Below are 17,993 nucleotides of genomic sequence, written 5' to 3'. Positions count from 1 at the left end.
TAGCATATTGTGATGCAGGCACGAAAAAAATGGTACATCGTTGATCGTAAAAAGGAACTGATCAAGGTGCGCGGGTTCCAAGTTGTGCCCCCAGAGCTGGAGGCAGTCCTACTCTCGCATCCCCAGATCGTTGATGCAGCGGTTATCGGTGTCCGCGGTGTTCTCCCGGAGAGTGAGCTTCCCCGAGCGTATGTGGTGAGACGTCCAGGCAGCGGTGCAAATCTGACAGAAGACGAGGTGAAAAACCATCTCGGAGAAAGACTAGCCAAGTACAAGGCATTAACGGGGGGAGTGAGGGTTCTGGCCGTGATCCCTAAAAATGCAAGTGGAAAGATCCTCAAGACGCTTCTGAGGGAGGAGAGCCAGAAGGAATTCAGGGATGGGAAGGCGAAAATGTAAATACATTTTTTTTTGCCTTACACGAGGAAGCGCGTCTGTAATGTTCTTTTGTCTACTGTGAATTAACCAGATGTATAGCTTTGACTGATTTCGCACGTTTGGCCCAGAGAGTATGGCATAAACTACAGAACTAAACCTAGGGTATAGTTAACTACTGCCACCACGACCTCCAATATCCTGCCAGGCATGCTGGAGATTGTTCAATGCCTGGTCTAAACTGACATTACCGGAGTCATTAGCGAGCTTCTGAAGAAAATCTCCAATATTGATCCCCCCAATAGTCACATTGTATAACAGATCCCTCAAATGAAGAGTCTGGAAAGTAGTGAGCAGGGTTTTGAGAAGGGATGGTAGGTCGATGTTCTTAAGGATGCTCATAACACTCTTGATAATAGTTCCCCAGTCCAATTGCTTGAGAATGCTTCCCAGATCGAGGTCCTTTAGCACAGGTGTCAATTCGTCGATGGTTTTCCCGATGTCGAGATTGCTCAGGATTTGTTCCAGGTCAAGGTTCTTTAAAAGAGGCGCTATTTTCTCGATAATAGCGCCTAGATCGATGTTCTTCAGGATCGAGTTGATGGCATTTGTCACAGCGGTCCAGTCCACCTTCTTAAGCAGATTCACAATACTCTGCATTAGGCTGGTCCAGTCAACTTCCGAGAGAAGTTTCCCGAGATCTAGGCTTTGGAGGAAACCGCCTAAGTCAAGTTGACTCAGAATGCTCTTGATTCCGTCGATAACCTTTTTCCAGTCAATGTCCTGCAAGAGCTGGTTGATATTCACGCCCTCAAGAAGTGTCCCTAAGTTTATGTTCTTTATGATATCACCAAGGCTATCAACCAGAGAGGTGAAGTCAACATGCTTGAAGAGACTAGCAAAGTTGACCTTGTTCAGAATGGTGTCCAGTGTATTAACAACCCCATCTGCTCCATCACCTAGAAACTGGCCTACTGTGTCAAGCAAGATTGAGATAATCGGAACACGCGCCGTAATTGTCAAGTTGTTTAACACTCTTTCAAAATAGGGGATATGTACTCCGTTGTAGACTGTTTGGTTTCCCGAAGCTGAGAGCTCAATGTCACCGCTTCGAAGTGCATCAGCTTCAGCCTTGAGAATGGATCCAATATTATCAAGCGCATGCTTGATATCGGCTTTGGCTGTGAAGTTGACACTGTTATTTCCCGGCTGTAGTATAACATTCTCCAGCCGTGCGGTTCCGAGAACTATGTTTTTGGCCATGAGATTAAGCGTTACATTCCCCTAGAAAGTCATCACTATTGTAATGCCAAAAATGCCGTTCCTTCCTACATACCAGTGCGAATGTTACAACAGAGTGGTTTGGCAATGTTGCCTTGCCGTTGAGGTTTGAGCCATCTGGTAAAGCAGGCAGTAGAAATGCAGCTTCGTCAATGGAGAATCCATTTAGTTTGTCAAGGCCTAGACTCTTGGTTAATCTTAATGTACTCTCAAAGCCAGAGAATAAAATACCAGCTAATTCGACGTCTTTATCTAGTTTTAAGTGAGCCTTTAAAGCCCCCAGATGCACCGTGGGTTCTCCACCCGCTGATAATGTAATTTTTTTGGAGTATACGGCCATGGCCAAAGCTCGCACAAACTCATCCTCGTCTAGAACAGGAGTGTTGTTACTAGTGGCGACGAGATTCGTCGTACCTTTCAATGAATACTCCGGAAGTGGTACGGTGAGATAGGTAATCCGTGGGTTGGAATCTCGATTGAACAGATTTATATTGAGCGGGTCTATCCCCACACGCAGACCCAGGGGAATTGCTAGCGATGTGTTGAGCGTCAAGGTAACGGCGTCGGGCTTGGGGTTCATCATAGTGGCTGAGTAGACAGTGATGTTTGTGTCATCCGCAACGCGCTGAGCAATAGCTGGAATTACCAGAAGGAACCTATTTTCATTAGTTACTAGGTCTTCAACTGGTCCAAACCACTATGCAGGGACCGTACAACACAGGTAAAAAGATAGCTAGGAAGAGGATCCCTGCTAGAAGGTAATAGTACCGAAATCTCGCAAAGTGTTGCTTAATCTTTTGGCACTTCCCAATTGTCTGCTTTTCGGCAGCAACAGCTTCAACATATTCGATCTCCTTATCCCTACCAAGAACGTCCTTTTCGGGCCCCTCATTTGACACCCCTCGATTGGCACAGATGACCTGTTTTTCGGCCGTGGAGGCCATATACGAGTCCCCCACTACCATGGCGAGGGAAAAGACAGCTGTAAAGAAAAAAAAACAAAAGGTATTCAATCGTGATATACGCCTAGAGAATGGAGTTCGGACAATAGGGGGGGCAGGGGCTCTACCGAAGACCTTGAATCAGACAAGGAAAGGGATATTATATTAACATGCGAGGGACTAGCATGGCAAACACCTCGCCAATCCCAACTACGCATAAATTTGCCAATTCCAAACATAATTTCTATTTCAGCAAACTTGTTAATGACTCTCTAGAATGAGTCGGACCTCATTTTAGCCGCCGGAAGTGCCTTAATCCAATTATAAGTGGACGATTGTAAGCCGATGGGATGCAGCTGTGATTCTTCTCCAGGTCACTAACCCAGGCGTGGGAACAGGTGTGAACAGTCATAGAAAGTTCGCCTACAGAGTTTAGGGTTTGGAGATCGCACTCACCCCACGGGGGAAGTTATTTACGAGTACTTACTAAAGATTCTAGGACTCCTGGATACGGATGATGATGCAGTATGTTAATACCGTGAATGTATGGCTAAACAATAAAAGTGCAGTTCATTCCTAATGAACTTAAGAATATCCTGGAACATAATATAATGTACAGAAAGTTTAGGTGGCATACTTCAAACACGAGCCATAGTTCTTATACTGTGTTATCGTAGATGACATACATACATACATCGTGCCGGTAATCTGACGTGATACTTGATATCCTCCCACTCCTGCTTCAAATGCTGCAAGAACTTGGTGGCACCGTTTTTACATTACTCAAACGTATAGCGAGGGCTGATTCGGTGCTAAATGCAGGAGTCGTCGATAATATCAGTCAGTCGGGTGATACGAGGCTTGTATTCAGTTCCTCTACGGTTGCTGTAGTTGTTAGAGCCTAGGCAGGTAGGGGGTCTGTGATTGCTAATCGGAATATCTCTGGAACATTCTTAATTTCTAAGATATTCAGGTCGGTAGTGATAAGTCTTCCAGCGAGTTACAGTTCAATCTTGAGGAATCCTGGTGTTGAAATGTCGGGAGATTGGGATACGACTTCCACACTGCCCTTGGAACTATTGCAGCGTTTCTCTGGCAGTCTAAAGGGGTTGGATGAAATGATTATGCCTGAGCAAGTGGAAAGTAGATAGTACTAGATGGGTAACTGCCGTAAGATCCTGTCCTCTTCGTCGTGGTGATGTGATATTGACGAGATTTACGCAGTGTCGACTTTTTGGAACTAATGGACGAGGACAGTCAGGAGATTTGTGAGGAACTATAAGCACTTCTATTTCTCATATCTCTTGTTAATGCATTCTTTGACATAGGCATCGTAAGAATATGTCTGTAGACTCATAGGGGCCAGCTGCTGTCTTCATTCACGGCAACCCAAGGCTCCTCCTGGGTTTATATCTCGTTCCTGTCATTCCCAAGTCATCATCCCTTTTCGAGGCTTTATTGAATATAGTTGACGGGATTGTTCTAAGCGAAGGTTTACAACTATACTTCTCGTTCTTTTCTCTTTTTCTTTCTTTTTTTTTTTTTTTTTTTTTCTCGTCCTCTTCATCCATCCATCCATCCATCATATCTCAATATCATCCAAGTTCCCGAGTCAAATCAACTTCATAATTCTCAGGTCCTATAGCATCTCCATCTTTCACTATATTTATCCAAACTCGAAAAATGTCCTCGCAGCACACGTGGGATATGCCCCCTACTCCACCTCCCGAGAACGAAGTGCAGTTTATCATGCCTCCCGGTATAAAAGACCTCTCGGTCCGCGTCGGAGGACCATATCTCTGTCCTCTCCCTGCCGAAACGTGCGAAATTACCGAAAGAGACGACTACAGTGCGCTTTTCTATCATTACCACCACGAAATGTCCCTCAAAGTCGCCGATTTACTCAATATTAGAGGTGTTGACTATGAAAGCATCAGGCTATGCACACGAAAGTCGATCGAGGTTCCTGTGCCAGATCCCATCCCCACCATATTCATTACAGCAAGGGATAGACCCCCAGGCGATCTTAGTTGGGTTCTTGCGGCCAACGATATCCTGAACTTCCTGGGTTCTTTCCAGGTATACGGCGCCTGTGTGGAAATATCAGACATTTCCCTAGTTGCCCCCGATGAGGAGGAGGCGCCGGCTCCGGAAGAGGAGGCAGAGGAAGAGATAGTAGAGGAAGTAATTCCGAGGAGGGAGGCGCAAGATACGCGCTTGGAACCCTCCTCCTGGGAGTGGGTTTACCTTTACTGGCCTTACGACATCCCGGTTTTTGATTATGATTATTTGGCTCTTGGGGGATTTGGTGCGATGGGACTCTACGAGCCACCGTTTGCAGCTTCACAGCTCCAGCCTTTATTCTTCGATCCCTCCTTCGAGGATCCAGAGATGTATACCTTGTGGTGGATATAGTGGGAATGTATTGGAAGAAAACTTGCTTATTGGTCAGGAGTTGCTTGCTTTTCATTTCTGTCTTTATGTACCTGGGGGGTATTTTTGTTGATATGATGTGATCCCGATTGCTCTGGAATGAAATGCGGTCTATCTTTTGCTTGTCTTTCCAATCTTCCTTTTATCCTTTCCTTGTAGCCATTAAATCGCCCAAGTCATAATATGTATCCAGCTATATTTCCCGACACAGCGATTTGAAGGGTTCTCTCGAGGATTCTGTCAAATTGTTAGCACCAAACTGTGCTTGGTGACAATTAGTAGCGATTGTATAGTCATAACGAGACTAATAGTCTAATAGTGCTCCCTACACCCATCTTCAAAGCATCTTAACAAGTTGAAAAGGTGAACTCGTCTTTGTTCGCTGCTTTTTTTTGTCTGTTCTGCATAATTATTGTATTCCCTTGCGGCGCTTCTTGAAGGGCCGCGAGCATGGACTTGGAAATTCGGCAACGGCTTCTCTGTGTTTTCAATTGTCAGTGCAGAGCTTCTGCAATATCCCTAGGGTTTTCTCTATTCCCTGTTCCCTTCGCCGGAGTCCCACCCAGTGTTTCAAATATACGGTAGTGTCTATGGAGTCCGATGAGCACCGTGCATCCTCAATGCAAAGAATGTATATGTAGGTCGGCAAAGCAATAGTGAAACCAGTGTAGACAAAGTTCCCAATGATCCAGAATAACTCCAGTGCTAACCGCTTCATCCAAAGCATCATCTATGAAAAGACGAGTCGGGCGAAACATCACCCATAGCCATTATTTATAATTGATATACAGCCAAAGAAAAAAAAAAAAAAAAGGAGGACTGGAAAGAAAGGTAGGATAAAACAATAGTAAAGAAAAGGATTTTAGACATAGGGAAATAATAAAATGGCATAGACACATCACAACCGGTGTGACGGGGACTCTGGCTCGTCGACCATCTCCACAGTTTGTGACATATCGATTGTTTTGTGGATTACTCCACGGCCAGATAGGCCCTCGCCTGCACCTGTGTAAGACATGAGGTGGCTCTGGTCCGAGCCGAACTCGTGGCCCTCCGGGTCGTGATGGGGCATATTCGCAAAAACGCCCTGGTTGCCTGCGCCCTTGACACGGCTGAGCTGGACGGAGGAGCTGTGCGGCTCGTAGTATTGGTCGGAATTGTAGCTGTGCTTGCGGGCTTTGTTGATGAAGATGCTGAGGGACGGGAGACAGGCACAAATCAATCCAACGCCTCCTTCGGCATTGCTGCATAATATTAGTGTTTTGCACAGGTGAGCAGATCAAAGGAGGGAGGCAACAGACCCCGACAGAATAACACAGATAAACACAATTGTCATATCCGGCGAGTCCCCCTCACGCAGGACCAGGATTAATCGGTAAATACTGAAGGCCGTGGCAAGACCCCCAGCCGACAGCATCCCAATGACGCGCAGCTTCTTGTTCCTTGACATTTGCAGTGACCATGTGAGGGGGAGCGGAAGAATCAGAATCAGCAGATCGGACACCACGCTAATGACCGAGTCGGCAATGAGGGCAGCTCGCTGGTCGAAACAAGAGGCATGGGGGTCTAAAGTCCAATACGCCGGGATGGGGTCGCACATGCGGATCTTGACAATCTCCGCGATGGTATAGTAGACACACAAGCAGCCGAGGAAGACATAGATGAAGAGGATCTTTGATTTGTAGGGAGCGAAGATTCGGATGAGGATGGACAGGAGTGCAATCTTGACCAGGAGGGCCATGGGGCAGTAAAGCGCCGTCGCAACGTAACAGAACTGGGTCAGTTGTTAGCAAGCGGCGGAATAGTAGAGAATAGACAATACCAACTTTGCGAAAAAGGACAAGGTCCGCATCAGAAACATCAGTGTAGTGATACCCTCCGCCATAGCTGCCAACTAACTTGGTGTAAGGATGGTGTCGTTACTGGAGTTGAATTCGAGGCTACCACTTACCCACGATGGCAATGCCGCAATATCCCATAAACAAGATCTAGGTCCGGTTAATATGGATTAATAGAGGCAAGAAGCCTAGAGTACTTGCCCATGCAAGCAAGCAGGTTCCTTTTGGCAAGTTAGCATGTCGGATGGCATGTATAGTATCACTACTAGCACTTACCGTCTTCAACGCCCGAGAATTGTTTATGATATAACCGGATAGAGAACCGCGCAATCACGAAGACGCTTATGATCGGAATGCAGAGACATTGCGTGACGAAATTGACAGTATGTAGGACATCAGGTCGACCCGATAGCTGGGTGGTCGACATGATGAAGGAGTCGGCGAGCTCACGGCTTCATACTGTGCATCAAAAAATCTAGAGGTCAAGCGAGCGAGATAGGAAAGGAAAGGGAAAAGAATAAAAGAGTGGAAAAGTACGTTTCTGACAGTCAGACTTTGCAGGTGTACCCAGGAATGAGTAGTTATATCTCCACCCAGCTGCGGCTTTCGTCGTCCCCAGAAGCCACGATCACGATTTACTGATCGCAAACAGATGAAGACGACGGGCAACTATGGTATTATGTATACTCAAACTCACTTAGCAGGAGCCCAGAAAGCACATTCGGAAAATGAATGATGATCTAGTCCGCAGTCACTCCGTCGTTCCTACAAAGATCAAGCACCGGGGGTAGCTACTTATTTCTTGCGACTAGCACGAGATATATGGTGATGAGATATACATCCTGGAACAGAAATAGCACTACCAGAGACTAAATTACAAAACTTTAGACGGCCTGGTCAGAGTTGTGGTTCGGATATCTCCAACAGCGCAAGCTGATAGGTGTAAAGCTTTCCGGACCTGCAGCTTCAGATATTTTAGATTGCTTGCTTGCTTGCTTGCCTAGGTGTTGCACATAAGAGCAGTGACTAATAGGTGGAATTTTGGGCATTTTCTTTTGCGGCAAAGGGCATTATACATAATAGATAACGCTCCCCAGTCCAATCTCCTCCGGCTCAGTCCTCTCTATCTTGTTGTTTCCCGGCTTGTTCTGTGCACTGCGGGACTCCTCTTGACCTAGCAAAATATGATCGAATCCATGCTGAACTGAGAATTGGTAAAGCTACTGGAGATTCGGGCAAAATCCATGATCATGGCAGGATCCAACTAGTGCCCAACTAACGACAAATATCCGCTGCAATGATGCACAACATGGCCTCCCGATTCGTAAGATAACGCCGCTTATTCCGCAAGATCCCACGCTTGGGTCAAAAGAGAATTTGATCATCGAAGGAAGTAGATTCGGGGAAGGGGGCCATGGCTATAGTCGAGGGAAAAACTTCGGCGTGGTCGGGTATAGACTCTAATCATGACGCACCAACAACGATCTTGTTCCTCGTTCCCTATGTAGGGCTTATTTCCCAGAAGACGACGAGAATAGCAGCTAAGCAACTTGATGGTGCCGTGTGGAGCCGACTGACGGAGGGAAGTTTAATATCATACCATACTATGGATCTTTCTTCTCACGAAATTCTCTTGCCTTCGCAGATAGAGAAGAGCGGAATTGTCTCATATTATTGATCATGAATTACACCAGACCTCACGGTCTCGCACTAGACTCTGAAATGCGTTGGTCTCCTTTTGCTTTTTGGGGCCATGCAGAAGATTTCTTCCAGAATCTCTCGCAAGTTCAACCTCATCGACATTCTCTTTGCAACAAAGTGAAATCCACAAGACTGCGAAACTCGGATTCGATGAACCAGAGTGTGTATGAACAAATGGAATTCTCTTCCTTTTTGTCACCCGAGATCATCGAATCTTGCTGGCGGCAACTAGCCAGGGCGCTAACATCCGGAACGCCCTCGCTATGACTGTTCCCGGGGCCGTGAGGATCGATCTTTCAGGCTGGCCGCTGGCATGAGTCCAGGGCCCACAGTCGTATTCCTGTGAGAATCCCAACCTATCCGGAAGAGGATTATGCGCTGCTGCATGGGCTCTTTTAGTTAGTTCTCTTCCTGTATCTCTCCACTTTGGGTCGATTGCCTAGTCCGACGCCTTTTGCCTCGAGTATCTCCAGTCAGCTCCTTCTGTGAGCACCTCGGATTTCCAATCATATGTGGTATCCGGGGGATCTAGGTGTCGAAAACTACTATCAGCGAGCAACCGATGGCGGATGGATCGTCTCAAAAGACATTCCGCCATTGTTAGAGGTCTGTATACTCTTCGTGTCTCAATTCAAGGTTCCTTCTAGAGCTCCAATCCTGTTCTAACACCCGTAAACAGAATAATGTTATGTCCGGTATCGTTGGCCTCTTTATCCTCACAAACAATCCGCTCGCCGGAAACGAGCCGTCGACGCTGTCCACGCCAAAGGGCATTTGATCTATGTACTGTCATCCGGAAGTGACGGGCTCGCCAGCTCTGTCTGCGTTCCCGGCTGTCGAGGACTCCCCGGCCGAATGCGGCTCTTATTCGTCCCCCAAGCCGTTGGAGCTACGGAACAAGTCCTATCAAACAGCTCATCCACCTGAGACGGTGGTAAAGGTCGGATTCGAAGGGTCGAACTCCAGGGTGGCCATACCTACCTCCCCGACCAGTTCCCCAGTTCAAGCGTTCAATAAGCGCATCAATGAATACGGTGGAGCCGCCGCCCCCAAGAAAAGGTCTCAGTCAGTTCGTTCTCAGGCTCATGGAATCTTCTGTATCTCTCCATTCCCTTGTCTCCCAGACGCGTGTTGAAACCGCGAAGAAAAAGGCAACTCCCTCCGCAGCTGTAGCGTCCGCCAGAGTAGAACCGATTCTAGGTTTCTCTTACAAAGGTAGTCGTTTCTATGGCCCTTTTCGGGAATATTACCATATAGAAGCTCCACTGTGTTAGGAAAAAGGTCGCACGACCACTTAAATTGCGGGCTGGAGGAGATAAACTGAGCCTAGACCGACTGCTTTTCTGTCACCAGAATGGAGAGAGAGCACTCGGTGGGGTTTCCAGAGTTGAGTCATATACCGTCGTTTCGACCAAAGATCTACAAATACGGAAGATGTCAATAATGCTCGCGAAAGATATCCGTAGAAAGTTATGGTGTGATGGTGTGATGGAATTGTGGAAACCCGGAACGCCACAAACAATGGGAGAAAAAAAAATTCGGATGTCAAACCAAATTGATCAGGGTTTGGAGTTGAGTGTACCCTAGTCATTTGTGAACCAATATAATACTATATCAGCTAGAAATCTCTGTCTTAACACCTTTTTAGCTCAGCGGTAAAGTTCGACATCTTTGTATTAGGTTGCGCAGCGCCAGGGAACGACCCAATCTATTATAGTCTTCAACATCACTTTTCTATACATCCTCAGCTCTTTTTTTATGCAGGTCTCAATTGCATAATATTTTCTCAACAAAAAATTGCTAAAATTATGAAAAAGTTATGAACGGTTAGAACAGAATTATTCCGTAGGAGTCTCCCGTGTAAACCGTGCAGTCCGGGGCCGCCGCGGGGTCCGTGGAAAACGCGGTGTCCATAAGTATGAAAGCGATTTCTAGGTCTTCATGAACATGATATAAAGACTAGCGATGTAGCTGCGTCAAATTAAGCAATCATCATCCGAATACTGGATTCTTGCGCTGCGGAGTCATTTGCCCCCATGTTGTCTTCAACCCCAGCAAACCGGTAAAGTCCGCAAGTATATCAAGACTTTTTTCTTGGGAACGTCACTCATCTAGGACCAGTGCGGACACCCTCAGAAACCGCCGGCCAAATAGGTTAGGGCTCGACCCCTCCGAAAAGCCAGGCAACGTGTCACATGGACACCCATTCGAGTTTGGTGGTGCTCTAGGGGTGAGCATGCTCATGGCGGGATTCCCTTTGCTCATGTACTACATGTATATCGGTGCTACCTTCTACGACGGCAAGTTCCCAGTACCCCGGCCTGGAGAATCAATCGCCGCTTTCCTTTACCATCTAGTCGACCTCGTGTACACGCACGCGTTCCCGCACCGCAAGGCCTGGCTTATCTATTGGACCTTTCTCGTGCTAGAGGGCCTAGGATATCTATACCTCCCCGGAGTATACAGAAAGGGGAAGCCTCTGCCTCATCTGAACGGGAGACAACTCGACTATTATTGTTCCGCGGTTTGGTCCTGGTATGTGACGATTGCACTCGCGCTGCTGCTGCATGTCTCTGGTATGTTCCGGCTGGACACGCTGATCAATGAGTTCGGACCGTTGATGTCCGTGGCCATTTGTTCCGGGTTCCTCGTCTCAATCGTTGCATACGTCTCCGCTCTGGCGCGGGGGGCACAGCATCGCATGACCGGATCTCCTGTCTACGACTTCTTCATGGGCGCAGAGCTGAACCCCCGGTTGTTCAAGTGGATCGACATGAAGATGTTCTTCGAGGTCCGGATTCCGTGGTTCATTCTGTTCCTGCTGACCCTGGGCACGGCACTGAAGCAGTGGGAGGATCTCGGGTATGTCTCTGGGGAAGTATTCTTCATGCTGCTCGCGCACTTCCTATACGCCAATGCTTGCTCCAAGGCCGAGGATTTGATTATTCCAACATGGTACGTTCTGGCGGTCAATCCGGCGCAACAAATCCCGGGATTATTCAATTTCTGACACGGAAGCAGGGATATGTTCTACGAAAAATGGGGCTTTATGCTTATTTTCTGGAATCTCGCCGGCGTGCCCATGAGTTATTGCCATGGCACTTTGTTCCTAGCGAACCACCACCCATCTACCTATAGCTGGAACTCAACCGTCTTGGCTCTTTGGGCCGCAGCATACGTGTTTGTATACTGGGTGTGGGACACATGTAACAGTCAAAAGAACATTTTCCGCGCGGAGGAGCGAGGAGCAAGCGTGGACCGAACGACATTCCCCCAGCTCCCCTGGAAGGCAATCAAGAACCCGAAGACTATTCGCGCCAAAGACGGCAAATTCATCCTCTGTGATGGGTGGTGTATGCGACTCCAACTTGAACCGCCCCCTCCGATGACTTTCTGCAATACTAATATTCTCATAGACGGCATCGCCCGCAAAATTCATTATACCTGCGATTGGTTCTTTGCCTTTTCGTGGGGTATGATTACCGGCTTCCAATCGCCTTTCCCATGGTTCTATTCGGTTTTCTTCACAGTCATGATCATTCACCGTGCTCGACGCGATATTGAGCAGTGTCGGAAGAAATATGGTGAAGCTTGGGTTGAGTATGAGCGTAAGGTTCCTTATCTTTTCATCCCAGTAAGTTGTCCTGTCAAGTAGTAGGAAAATATATATAGTCTAACGATGAAGGAGCAGTACGTCATTTAGCTTATTCGATCGGTCCTAGGGATCAGATGAGGTGGGTATAAGGGTTGTGATATAAGAATAGAGCAAGAGTTACCTAGGACTCAACAAATACGAGACTGACGAGTCATCAGTTGGTCGTATCATTCATATAGTTTGAGTTTAAAATGTCCATAACAGACCGATTTGTAACAATAAAGTCATTCAAGAACATTGAGATATCGACTTGGTCCACATGAGAATCAAAAAGATCCTCCGGCCATATCACATCTGGAAGAGCAATATTGGCGGGACCATCGCCTGGCGGCAGAATTAGAGACCCATCCTGGTGCTGCGCTAATCCAGTCAGGGTTTGCCGTGAGTCAACGAGGACCTGCGCCGTTTTCGCAAAGGCTTCACAGATCGTATAAAGATGCATTGAGCCACGTGATATTCCCTTTATCATCTCTAAAGATCTAACAGTCTCTTGTAAGAGTGCTAAATCAGTAGCACTTGCGGTGGTAATAGCGTGCGTGAATACAATTACAAATGGTGCGAATGAAGGGTATAATAGGATCCTATCATCAATTAGAATGATTCTCTTGCTTTCAAGAGGCCACAAACCAATTCACATATTCAGCCTGCTTATGTGCTTGACGGTCGCGGAAATAGGTGAAGCATTTCAGATGGCTATGCAAGGCCATCGAGGCAGCCTGGTAGCATTGAGAGGAGATAGCCATAGCATTGTGCGCCCGCATCTGGGCCCGGTAGATCACGGTCAAAACAGAGTAAGCAATAAAGTCTGCGCAAGCGGTCATCCCGTGCAACGAATCTGCATAGAGACCCTTGCTGACGTCAATCTGGGAGAGCCAAGTTAGTTTGATATAAAACCTTCAGGAACGCTGCGCACCTCCAGAAGCTTGTCCCGAACCGCCATCAATTCGAGAGAGAGAGTTTGGATTATACTCCGCCTCTTATCCTCTGTTGTCCTGGACGCCCCTATAGAGTAAAGTTGATCATAAACCTTCCCCTGGATCGCGGCAAACTCAACAACTATCAGGTTTATAAGATCCCATGATCGCTGTTGTGGATTCTCTGATGGGGTATATAGGTCCACATCAATATCATGGTCTTGGAAATGCGATGTGACGCCGATATTTAAAGAGATATTTTTATCAATAGTGTACAATGACCAGAAGGTATGACGCTTTGTTTCCGCAATGGGGAAGGGGTCAGACTTCGTCGTAGAACTCCGATGTAGACCCATCGTTTGGCACAAGTTGAAGGCCAGGGACAGATACGTCCAACAGCGCTGGATATCGAATTCTTCTTGTGCTTTGATAACCTACGTCCATTAGTTTGAACAGGGCAACCATTTCCGGGTGTCTTACCCCAATCAGCAAGGCTTGAACTTTTTCTAATGTGGGATATACCACCATCTGGTAGCTATTGAGACCATGAGAAAAGTTTTTTTCACAGAAGGCTTCACTTGACGCCAGATCAAATCGCGCGAGGTCGGGATCTCTCTCATGCATATAATCCCGAATAATAAAGTATAGTAAGCCATGTAAAAGAGTCATCGAGCCTGGTGGAATGGTTTCGATTGGGAAGTATATCGACTGGCACAGTGATTCAAGCTGATGGGCATCTTTCCAGGACTGATTTACCAGGAAAAAGGGAGGGTGCGCTGTGGACATTCAGCAAAATGCTTCTAGACACAAGACGATACTCCAACCTTTAACTTTTTTTACCACAGCAACTACTAAATCAACAGGAAGTAATGTCTCCCGGATCTGGGGCTCTGGATTCCTCTCCTGCGTAGTCTGCCGTTGCTGCGGAGGTACATGCTGGCTGTCGAGGCTGTCTTTCAACGACAACAGGGCCGAAGAAACCTGGTCATGTAATTGCCCATTACGAACCGCACCGACCGCAGATAATGCTGCATCTCTTGCAATAAGGGTTTCATGATGGAAAGAGGATTTTCCCTCGAACGGGGGTACCGTTGTCGGCGAAGGAGCTGGACTGGCTACCGTTAAGCCTGGGGGGGTCGGAGATGTCTTCGAAATCTGCTGCAGTGTTTGCTGGATAGAATCCAGTTGCTGTTGAATCGCATGAAATCTCTGCTCACTGTGTTCATCCGTCAGTTTCCAGAACAAGTAAGAGTAGTAGTATCTTGAACGATCTTACTACTCGTTACTCTGAGTCCGCCGTGAAGGTTCTGGTGTAGCTGGCGCGGTTGCTGCGGAACTACACGAGATCCCTAGGGCTCCACAGCTCGAACATGGGACTAGCTTGTCACATTTGATCTATTCAACAGATAACCTATGTCAACTCAATGCCAGTCATTCTCAGACTGGATGGCACGTACCTTCCGAAGGCGACAGTTATCACACTAATCCCATTAATTAAGGCAGAATACAACAACACCATACTACCGAAATACATACCGCACGTATACGAAAGGAACTTCGCGCGCTAGAGACCGTCCTCTGTGCCATTGGAAGGAGGTATGAGAGACCAATGCTCAAATCAACAGTCGCGTTGGTGAAACCCAAAACGATCGTGGAGAGAAGAGAGAGAGAGAGAGAGAGAGATGACTTGTGATCTCCGAGAGTGCTGAGTCAGATAAACAAATGACGTCATGGCTCCTAACATGAGATTTTCTGTAGTTGCGATATCTTTAATGTCATTCGTTGCTTCAGCTTGATCCTCCCAGGCTATCGATATATTTCGTCCGCAAGTGATCCCTCGATTCAAACGTGGGGATGCCGTAGGTACCTCCACTGCACATGCTAGACGATATTTCTTCGGGTGGTTTCCGACACTGCGGGGTGCAGTGGGATTCACCTACAGACAAGCCACATCCGGGAACGATATTCGTCAGTGACAGTAGGGTCCAGCCAATATGGCAACTGTGAATTTGATGGATTGGATTGGGAAGAGAAGACGCTACTTGGTTACGTGTCCTCGACTTACGTATTGCTGCGTACACTTACACCAGAGGCAAAGTAGGCCTATAGATTCTCGGGTTCAGAGTGGGGTATTTGCCGGGAAAGAGAACAGGCCGAGAAAGAAAACCGACCGAGATCGCAAGCCGCCGATCCGGGGAGAAATTGAGTCGTGGATATCTGGAATCTGGATGGAGTCAGAAATTAAGAATAGAAACGACGTCATGTGTCCCTCTATGCAGTACAAAGTAATGACGAAGCTTTGGAAACCTCTTTCTGTAGCATTTAGGCCAGCGAGCCTATTGGAGAGCTTGCATATGTATTCCGTACAGCAGATTATTGCCTACTATTGATCTGAGGGCAAACCTCCTATACGGATCCCTATTTTGGTGCTACCCTTACTCACCTACGAACTTTGTCAACGCCACCATGTAGAAATCCTACAGCTGATCGCATCCGGTGCTCACACAAACCCCGCATATTCCGCAATAGAGGTGTCGGAATCGTGACTTGCTGGAAATGACGTTGGAAGTAATGAGACCTTCCGAGCGAACCGTGTCGCCCAAATGGCCACGGGCAGGATAAATATCACCATGGATTCCCAGGCGCCCATGGAGCCACAATGTGCCCTTATCCAGCAATAATGCCTCAGACTTTTTTTTCCGCCACAGACATCATCCTAAACCATGAAGCCCAGCCCGAAACTTGACTAAAACGTACGCACTTGACGCTACTGCATCAACTATACCGCTATCGGTCAATATCTTCTCTGTGCATTTGACAAAGCGCTCCCCATAACTAGCGCCTATTTAGTTAGTAACTTCCAATCCTTACACATCCATTCCTGAAGAGGAAGGAATCTATATCCCCCGGGGAGGAGCTATTCGTATTTATCTTACGCGATCCTTCGTCCCTGTCCCTCAATCTTGTCATCTTTAAGAATCACATCGAACTCACTCTAAATGACTATCCGAATGACCAAGAAACTGAAACCCCAGAAATTTACGTCTATATAGAAGAACCCAAAGATCATGCGCGACATGGCTTCGAAATTTGTCGAAATCCTCGACTTCAAAGATACTCACCATCGAATATCCGACTCTGACGTTCGTCTCGAAGATGTCTTGGCTGATCATGAAGCTGTCGCCAGCCGACCCCGTTCATCCACTTACGGTTCATCCAAAGTCAGCCTCGATCGAGAACAAATAGATCGAGGAACTCCAACCTCGCCGTCCCAGCGCTGGAAGCGACTCAGTAATATCCTTGCGGTCACTCGACGACCCAATTAGCCCCTGTCTGAACTACACCCATGATTGCGTTTTGCCGGGAACAGAGAACAAAAATTTTGTTTCTGCGACTCAGATTACCCTGACGATTTTGGGAAAGAGCTAGTCTCAACCCATCGATTCCTTTCGATTGTGCACGATCACTGTTAAACGGGATGGGTGGCTGGCATATGCCTACCAGATGATGAACCTGCTTTTCGTTCCTTTGATACCCATCTGTTACAAAGCGGCGTCCTCGGATAGATTCTGCATTTCTCTCCGTATTTTTAATTACTGCGTACTGTGTGCACTAGTAGTACAGAAGCTGGCCGAAGAAAATTTCCTATATCTCACGCGGAGTGCGTGGAAAGGAGCGTGTATATTTAATTCCAATATGGCATTCATGGTTGCTGTCTTCCTGCCACAATACCACTTCAGATAATCAACATGGGCTTCGCGTACCCTGTATACACGAAGACGACCTCAATGCTACCTAGGTACCCTTCCTGCAGCCATTATGCGACTTTGAAGACTTTGCTGGTCATTACCACGTCGCACAGCATTGGCTGGATCCAACTCGTCTCTCCCTACCTAGGTAGCATTCCTGCGCATTTATTTCTTGTTTTCTTCGAGGGAATATTTCGCGGGCTTTACAGGACGTGAGTGTTTCCCTTGTCTTAAATACAACATGTTCACAATCTCATATTTAATAAGTGGTGCTCTACAGCAGACGACCTCTGACAAGACCACAACTATGCAGTTCCAACTGGTATCTGATATCGCATTTCAGAAATGATTTCGACGGCGAGGAGACCAGTTTGGTTTGTGCACATGCAAATAACAGGGCATAAAGCTTAATTATGAAGAGAAACCAGGTTGATAAACAGAGGGTATGTTTACACGTCTCTATTTGTAGATATCAAACCTGATCAGATCCGGCCATTCACTGAGAGAACTTGTTCAGTCATAGACTACATCTTTATTTTTTTTCTAAGCAAGCATGTAATCGTTAAATCAAGACCTTGTTCGCATGTGTCAACAGAAGTAACTAGACTAGTCCTCGTTATCAAATATTGACACCATTGAGACTCAGCTAGTGAGCTTTGACAAGGATCTTTCAAGTCCTACATATGTACCAATGCGATACTTATTTCCCAGGACTATTCTTCAGCATGGAGACTCAACGCCACCAAGTACTTAGAATATTTGACTCGCTCGTGTTTAAGGGTGCCAGTATGGTAATAGCTAGCTCTTGAACCCTGGAGAGCGCGATGGCTCCTTTCATATAATCTCGAATTGTCATTTTGCTAGCTCGTCTTGAAGCTCTGGCAGGGAAGAAGATCAATGAACGTCCCAAAAGACATGGTTTTGAGTTGGTCGCACAAGGAAGAGAAAATTCCCAATAGGGTACTATACACTGTGCTGCCTAGTGGGGGATGTCTAAATTCGACATCAGAGCGGCACTGCTCATCTACGCAGCACTCTCCAGTGTAAATAAGTATCATGAAGTTGTAGTAACATCATGCAACGGCAGCCACGTTTCCAGTCATTTG

The 17,993-nt window shown here is 46.9% G+C and overlaps 10 protein-coding genes across 10 annotated transcripts; 6 read left to right on the top strand and 4 right to left on the bottom strand.

The window, feature by feature from the left end:
* Positions 1-12: 12 nt before the first annotated feature.
* On the top strand, positions 13-399 carry P175DRAFT_0431406 (uncharacterized protein; the record flags this gene model as incomplete). The annotated part of the gene is made up of 1 exon (XM_040893486.1): positions 13-399. One exon carries the CDS (start codon positions 13-15, stop codon positions 397-399), a length of 387 nt encoding a protein of 128 aa, XP_040754972.1.
* Positions 400-546: 147 nt separating this feature from the next.
* P175DRAFT_0508236 (DUF3712 domain-containing protein) lies at positions 547-3,250 on the bottom strand (the record flags this gene model as incomplete). The annotated part of the gene is made up of 5 exons (XM_040898329.1): positions 547-1,659; positions 1,712-1,836; positions 1,888-2,312; positions 2,371-2,614; positions 3,244-3,250. 5 exons carry the CDS (start codon positions 3,248-3,250, stop codon positions 547-549), a joined length of 1,914 nt encoding a protein of 637 aa, XP_040754971.1.
* Positions 3,251-4,280: 1,030 nt separating this feature from the next.
* On the top strand, positions 4,281-5,012 carry P175DRAFT_0530707 (uncharacterized protein; the record flags this gene model as incomplete). Its single annotated transcript, XM_040899809.1, has 1 exon — positions 4,281-5,012. One exon carries the CDS (start codon positions 4,281-4,283, stop codon positions 5,010-5,012), a length of 732 nt encoding a protein of 243 aa, XP_040754970.1.
* Positions 5,013-5,377: 365 nt separating this feature from the next.
* P175DRAFT_0556219 (uncharacterized protein) lies at positions 5,378-5,843 on the bottom strand (the record flags this gene model as incomplete). Its single annotated transcript, XM_040900680.1, has 2 exons — positions 5,593-5,843; positions 5,378-5,509 (listed from the first exon to the last, which is right to left on the bottom strand). The coding sequence occupies exons 1-2, from the start codon at positions 5,758-5,760 to the stop codon at positions 5,378-5,380; spliced, it is 300 nt and encodes a 99-aa protein (XP_040754969.1). The 5' UTR covers positions 5,761-5,843.
* P175DRAFT_0522558 (uncharacterized protein) lies at positions 5,844-7,507 on the bottom strand. Its single transcript, XM_040899266.1, has 6 exons — positions 7,145-7,507; positions 7,070-7,089; positions 6,982-7,018; positions 6,857-6,924; positions 6,332-6,804; positions 5,844-6,274 (listed from the first exon to the last, which is right to left on the bottom strand). The coding sequence occupies exons 1-6, from the start codon at positions 7,293-7,295 to the stop codon at positions 5,929-5,931; spliced, it is 1,095 nt and encodes a 364-aa protein (XP_040754968.1). The 5' UTR covers positions 7,296-7,507; the 3' UTR covers positions 5,844-5,928.
* Positions 7,508-9,057: 1,550 nt separating this feature from the next.
* P175DRAFT_0178438 (uncharacterized protein) lies at positions 9,058-9,784 on the top strand. Its single transcript, XM_040892512.1, has 2 exons — positions 9,058-9,175; positions 9,249-9,784. Exon 2 carries the CDS (start codon positions 9,351-9,353, stop codon positions 9,702-9,704), a length of 354 nt encoding a protein of 117 aa, XP_040754967.1. The 5' UTR covers positions 9,058-9,175; positions 9,249-9,350; the 3' UTR covers positions 9,705-9,784.
* An 821-nt stretch (positions 9,785-10,605) lies between these two features.
* Positions 10,606-12,224, top strand: erg4A (c-24(28) sterol reductase; the record flags this gene model as incomplete). Its single annotated transcript, XM_040898328.1, has 4 exons — positions 10,606-10,631; positions 10,685-11,524; positions 11,591-11,922; positions 11,986-12,224. 4 exons carry the CDS (start codon positions 10,606-10,608, stop codon positions 12,222-12,224), a joined length of 1,437 nt encoding a protein of 478 aa, XP_040754966.1.
* Positions 12,225-12,378: 154 nt separating this feature from the next.
* On the bottom strand, positions 12,379-14,725 carry P175DRAFT_0530702 (transcription factor domain-containing protein; the record flags this gene model as incomplete). Its single annotated transcript, XM_040899808.1, has 8 exons — positions 12,379-12,805; positions 12,852-13,087; positions 13,138-13,572; positions 13,619-13,914; positions 13,963-14,354; positions 14,415-14,533; positions 14,596-14,619; positions 14,675-14,725. The coding sequence occupies 8 exons, from the start codon at positions 14,723-14,725 to the stop codon at positions 12,379-12,381; spliced, it is 1,980 nt and encodes a 659-aa protein (XP_040754965.1).
* Positions 14,726-16,206: 1,481 nt separating this feature from the next.
* P175DRAFT_0432147 (uncharacterized protein) lies at positions 16,207-16,464 on the top strand (the record flags this gene model as incomplete). The annotated part of the gene is made up of 1 exon (XM_040893522.1): positions 16,207-16,464. One exon carries the CDS (start codon positions 16,207-16,209, stop codon positions 16,462-16,464), a length of 258 nt encoding a protein of 85 aa, XP_040754964.1.
* A 423-nt stretch (positions 16,465-16,887) lies between these two features.
* P175DRAFT_0530700 (uncharacterized protein) lies at positions 16,888-17,236 on the top strand (the record flags this gene model as incomplete). Its single annotated transcript, XM_040899807.1, has 2 exons — positions 16,888-17,099; positions 17,155-17,236. The coding sequence occupies 2 exons, from the start codon at positions 16,888-16,890 to the stop codon at positions 17,234-17,236; spliced, it is 294 nt and encodes a 97-aa protein (XP_040754963.1).
* Positions 17,237-17,993: the final 757 nt, after the last annotated feature.

The sequence above is a fragment of the Aspergillus ochraceoroseus genome (genome assembly GCF_002846915.1).
Source record: "Aspergillus ochraceoroseus IBT 24754 chromosome Unknown P175scaffold_2, whole genome shotgun sequence".
Taxonomy (NCBI): Eukaryota; Fungi; Ascomycota; class Eurotiomycetes; order Eurotiales; family Aspergillaceae; genus Aspergillus; species Aspergillus ochraceoroseus.
Note: the sequence above shows the minus strand (reverse complement) of the source record. Positions and strands in the feature narration are given on the sequence as shown.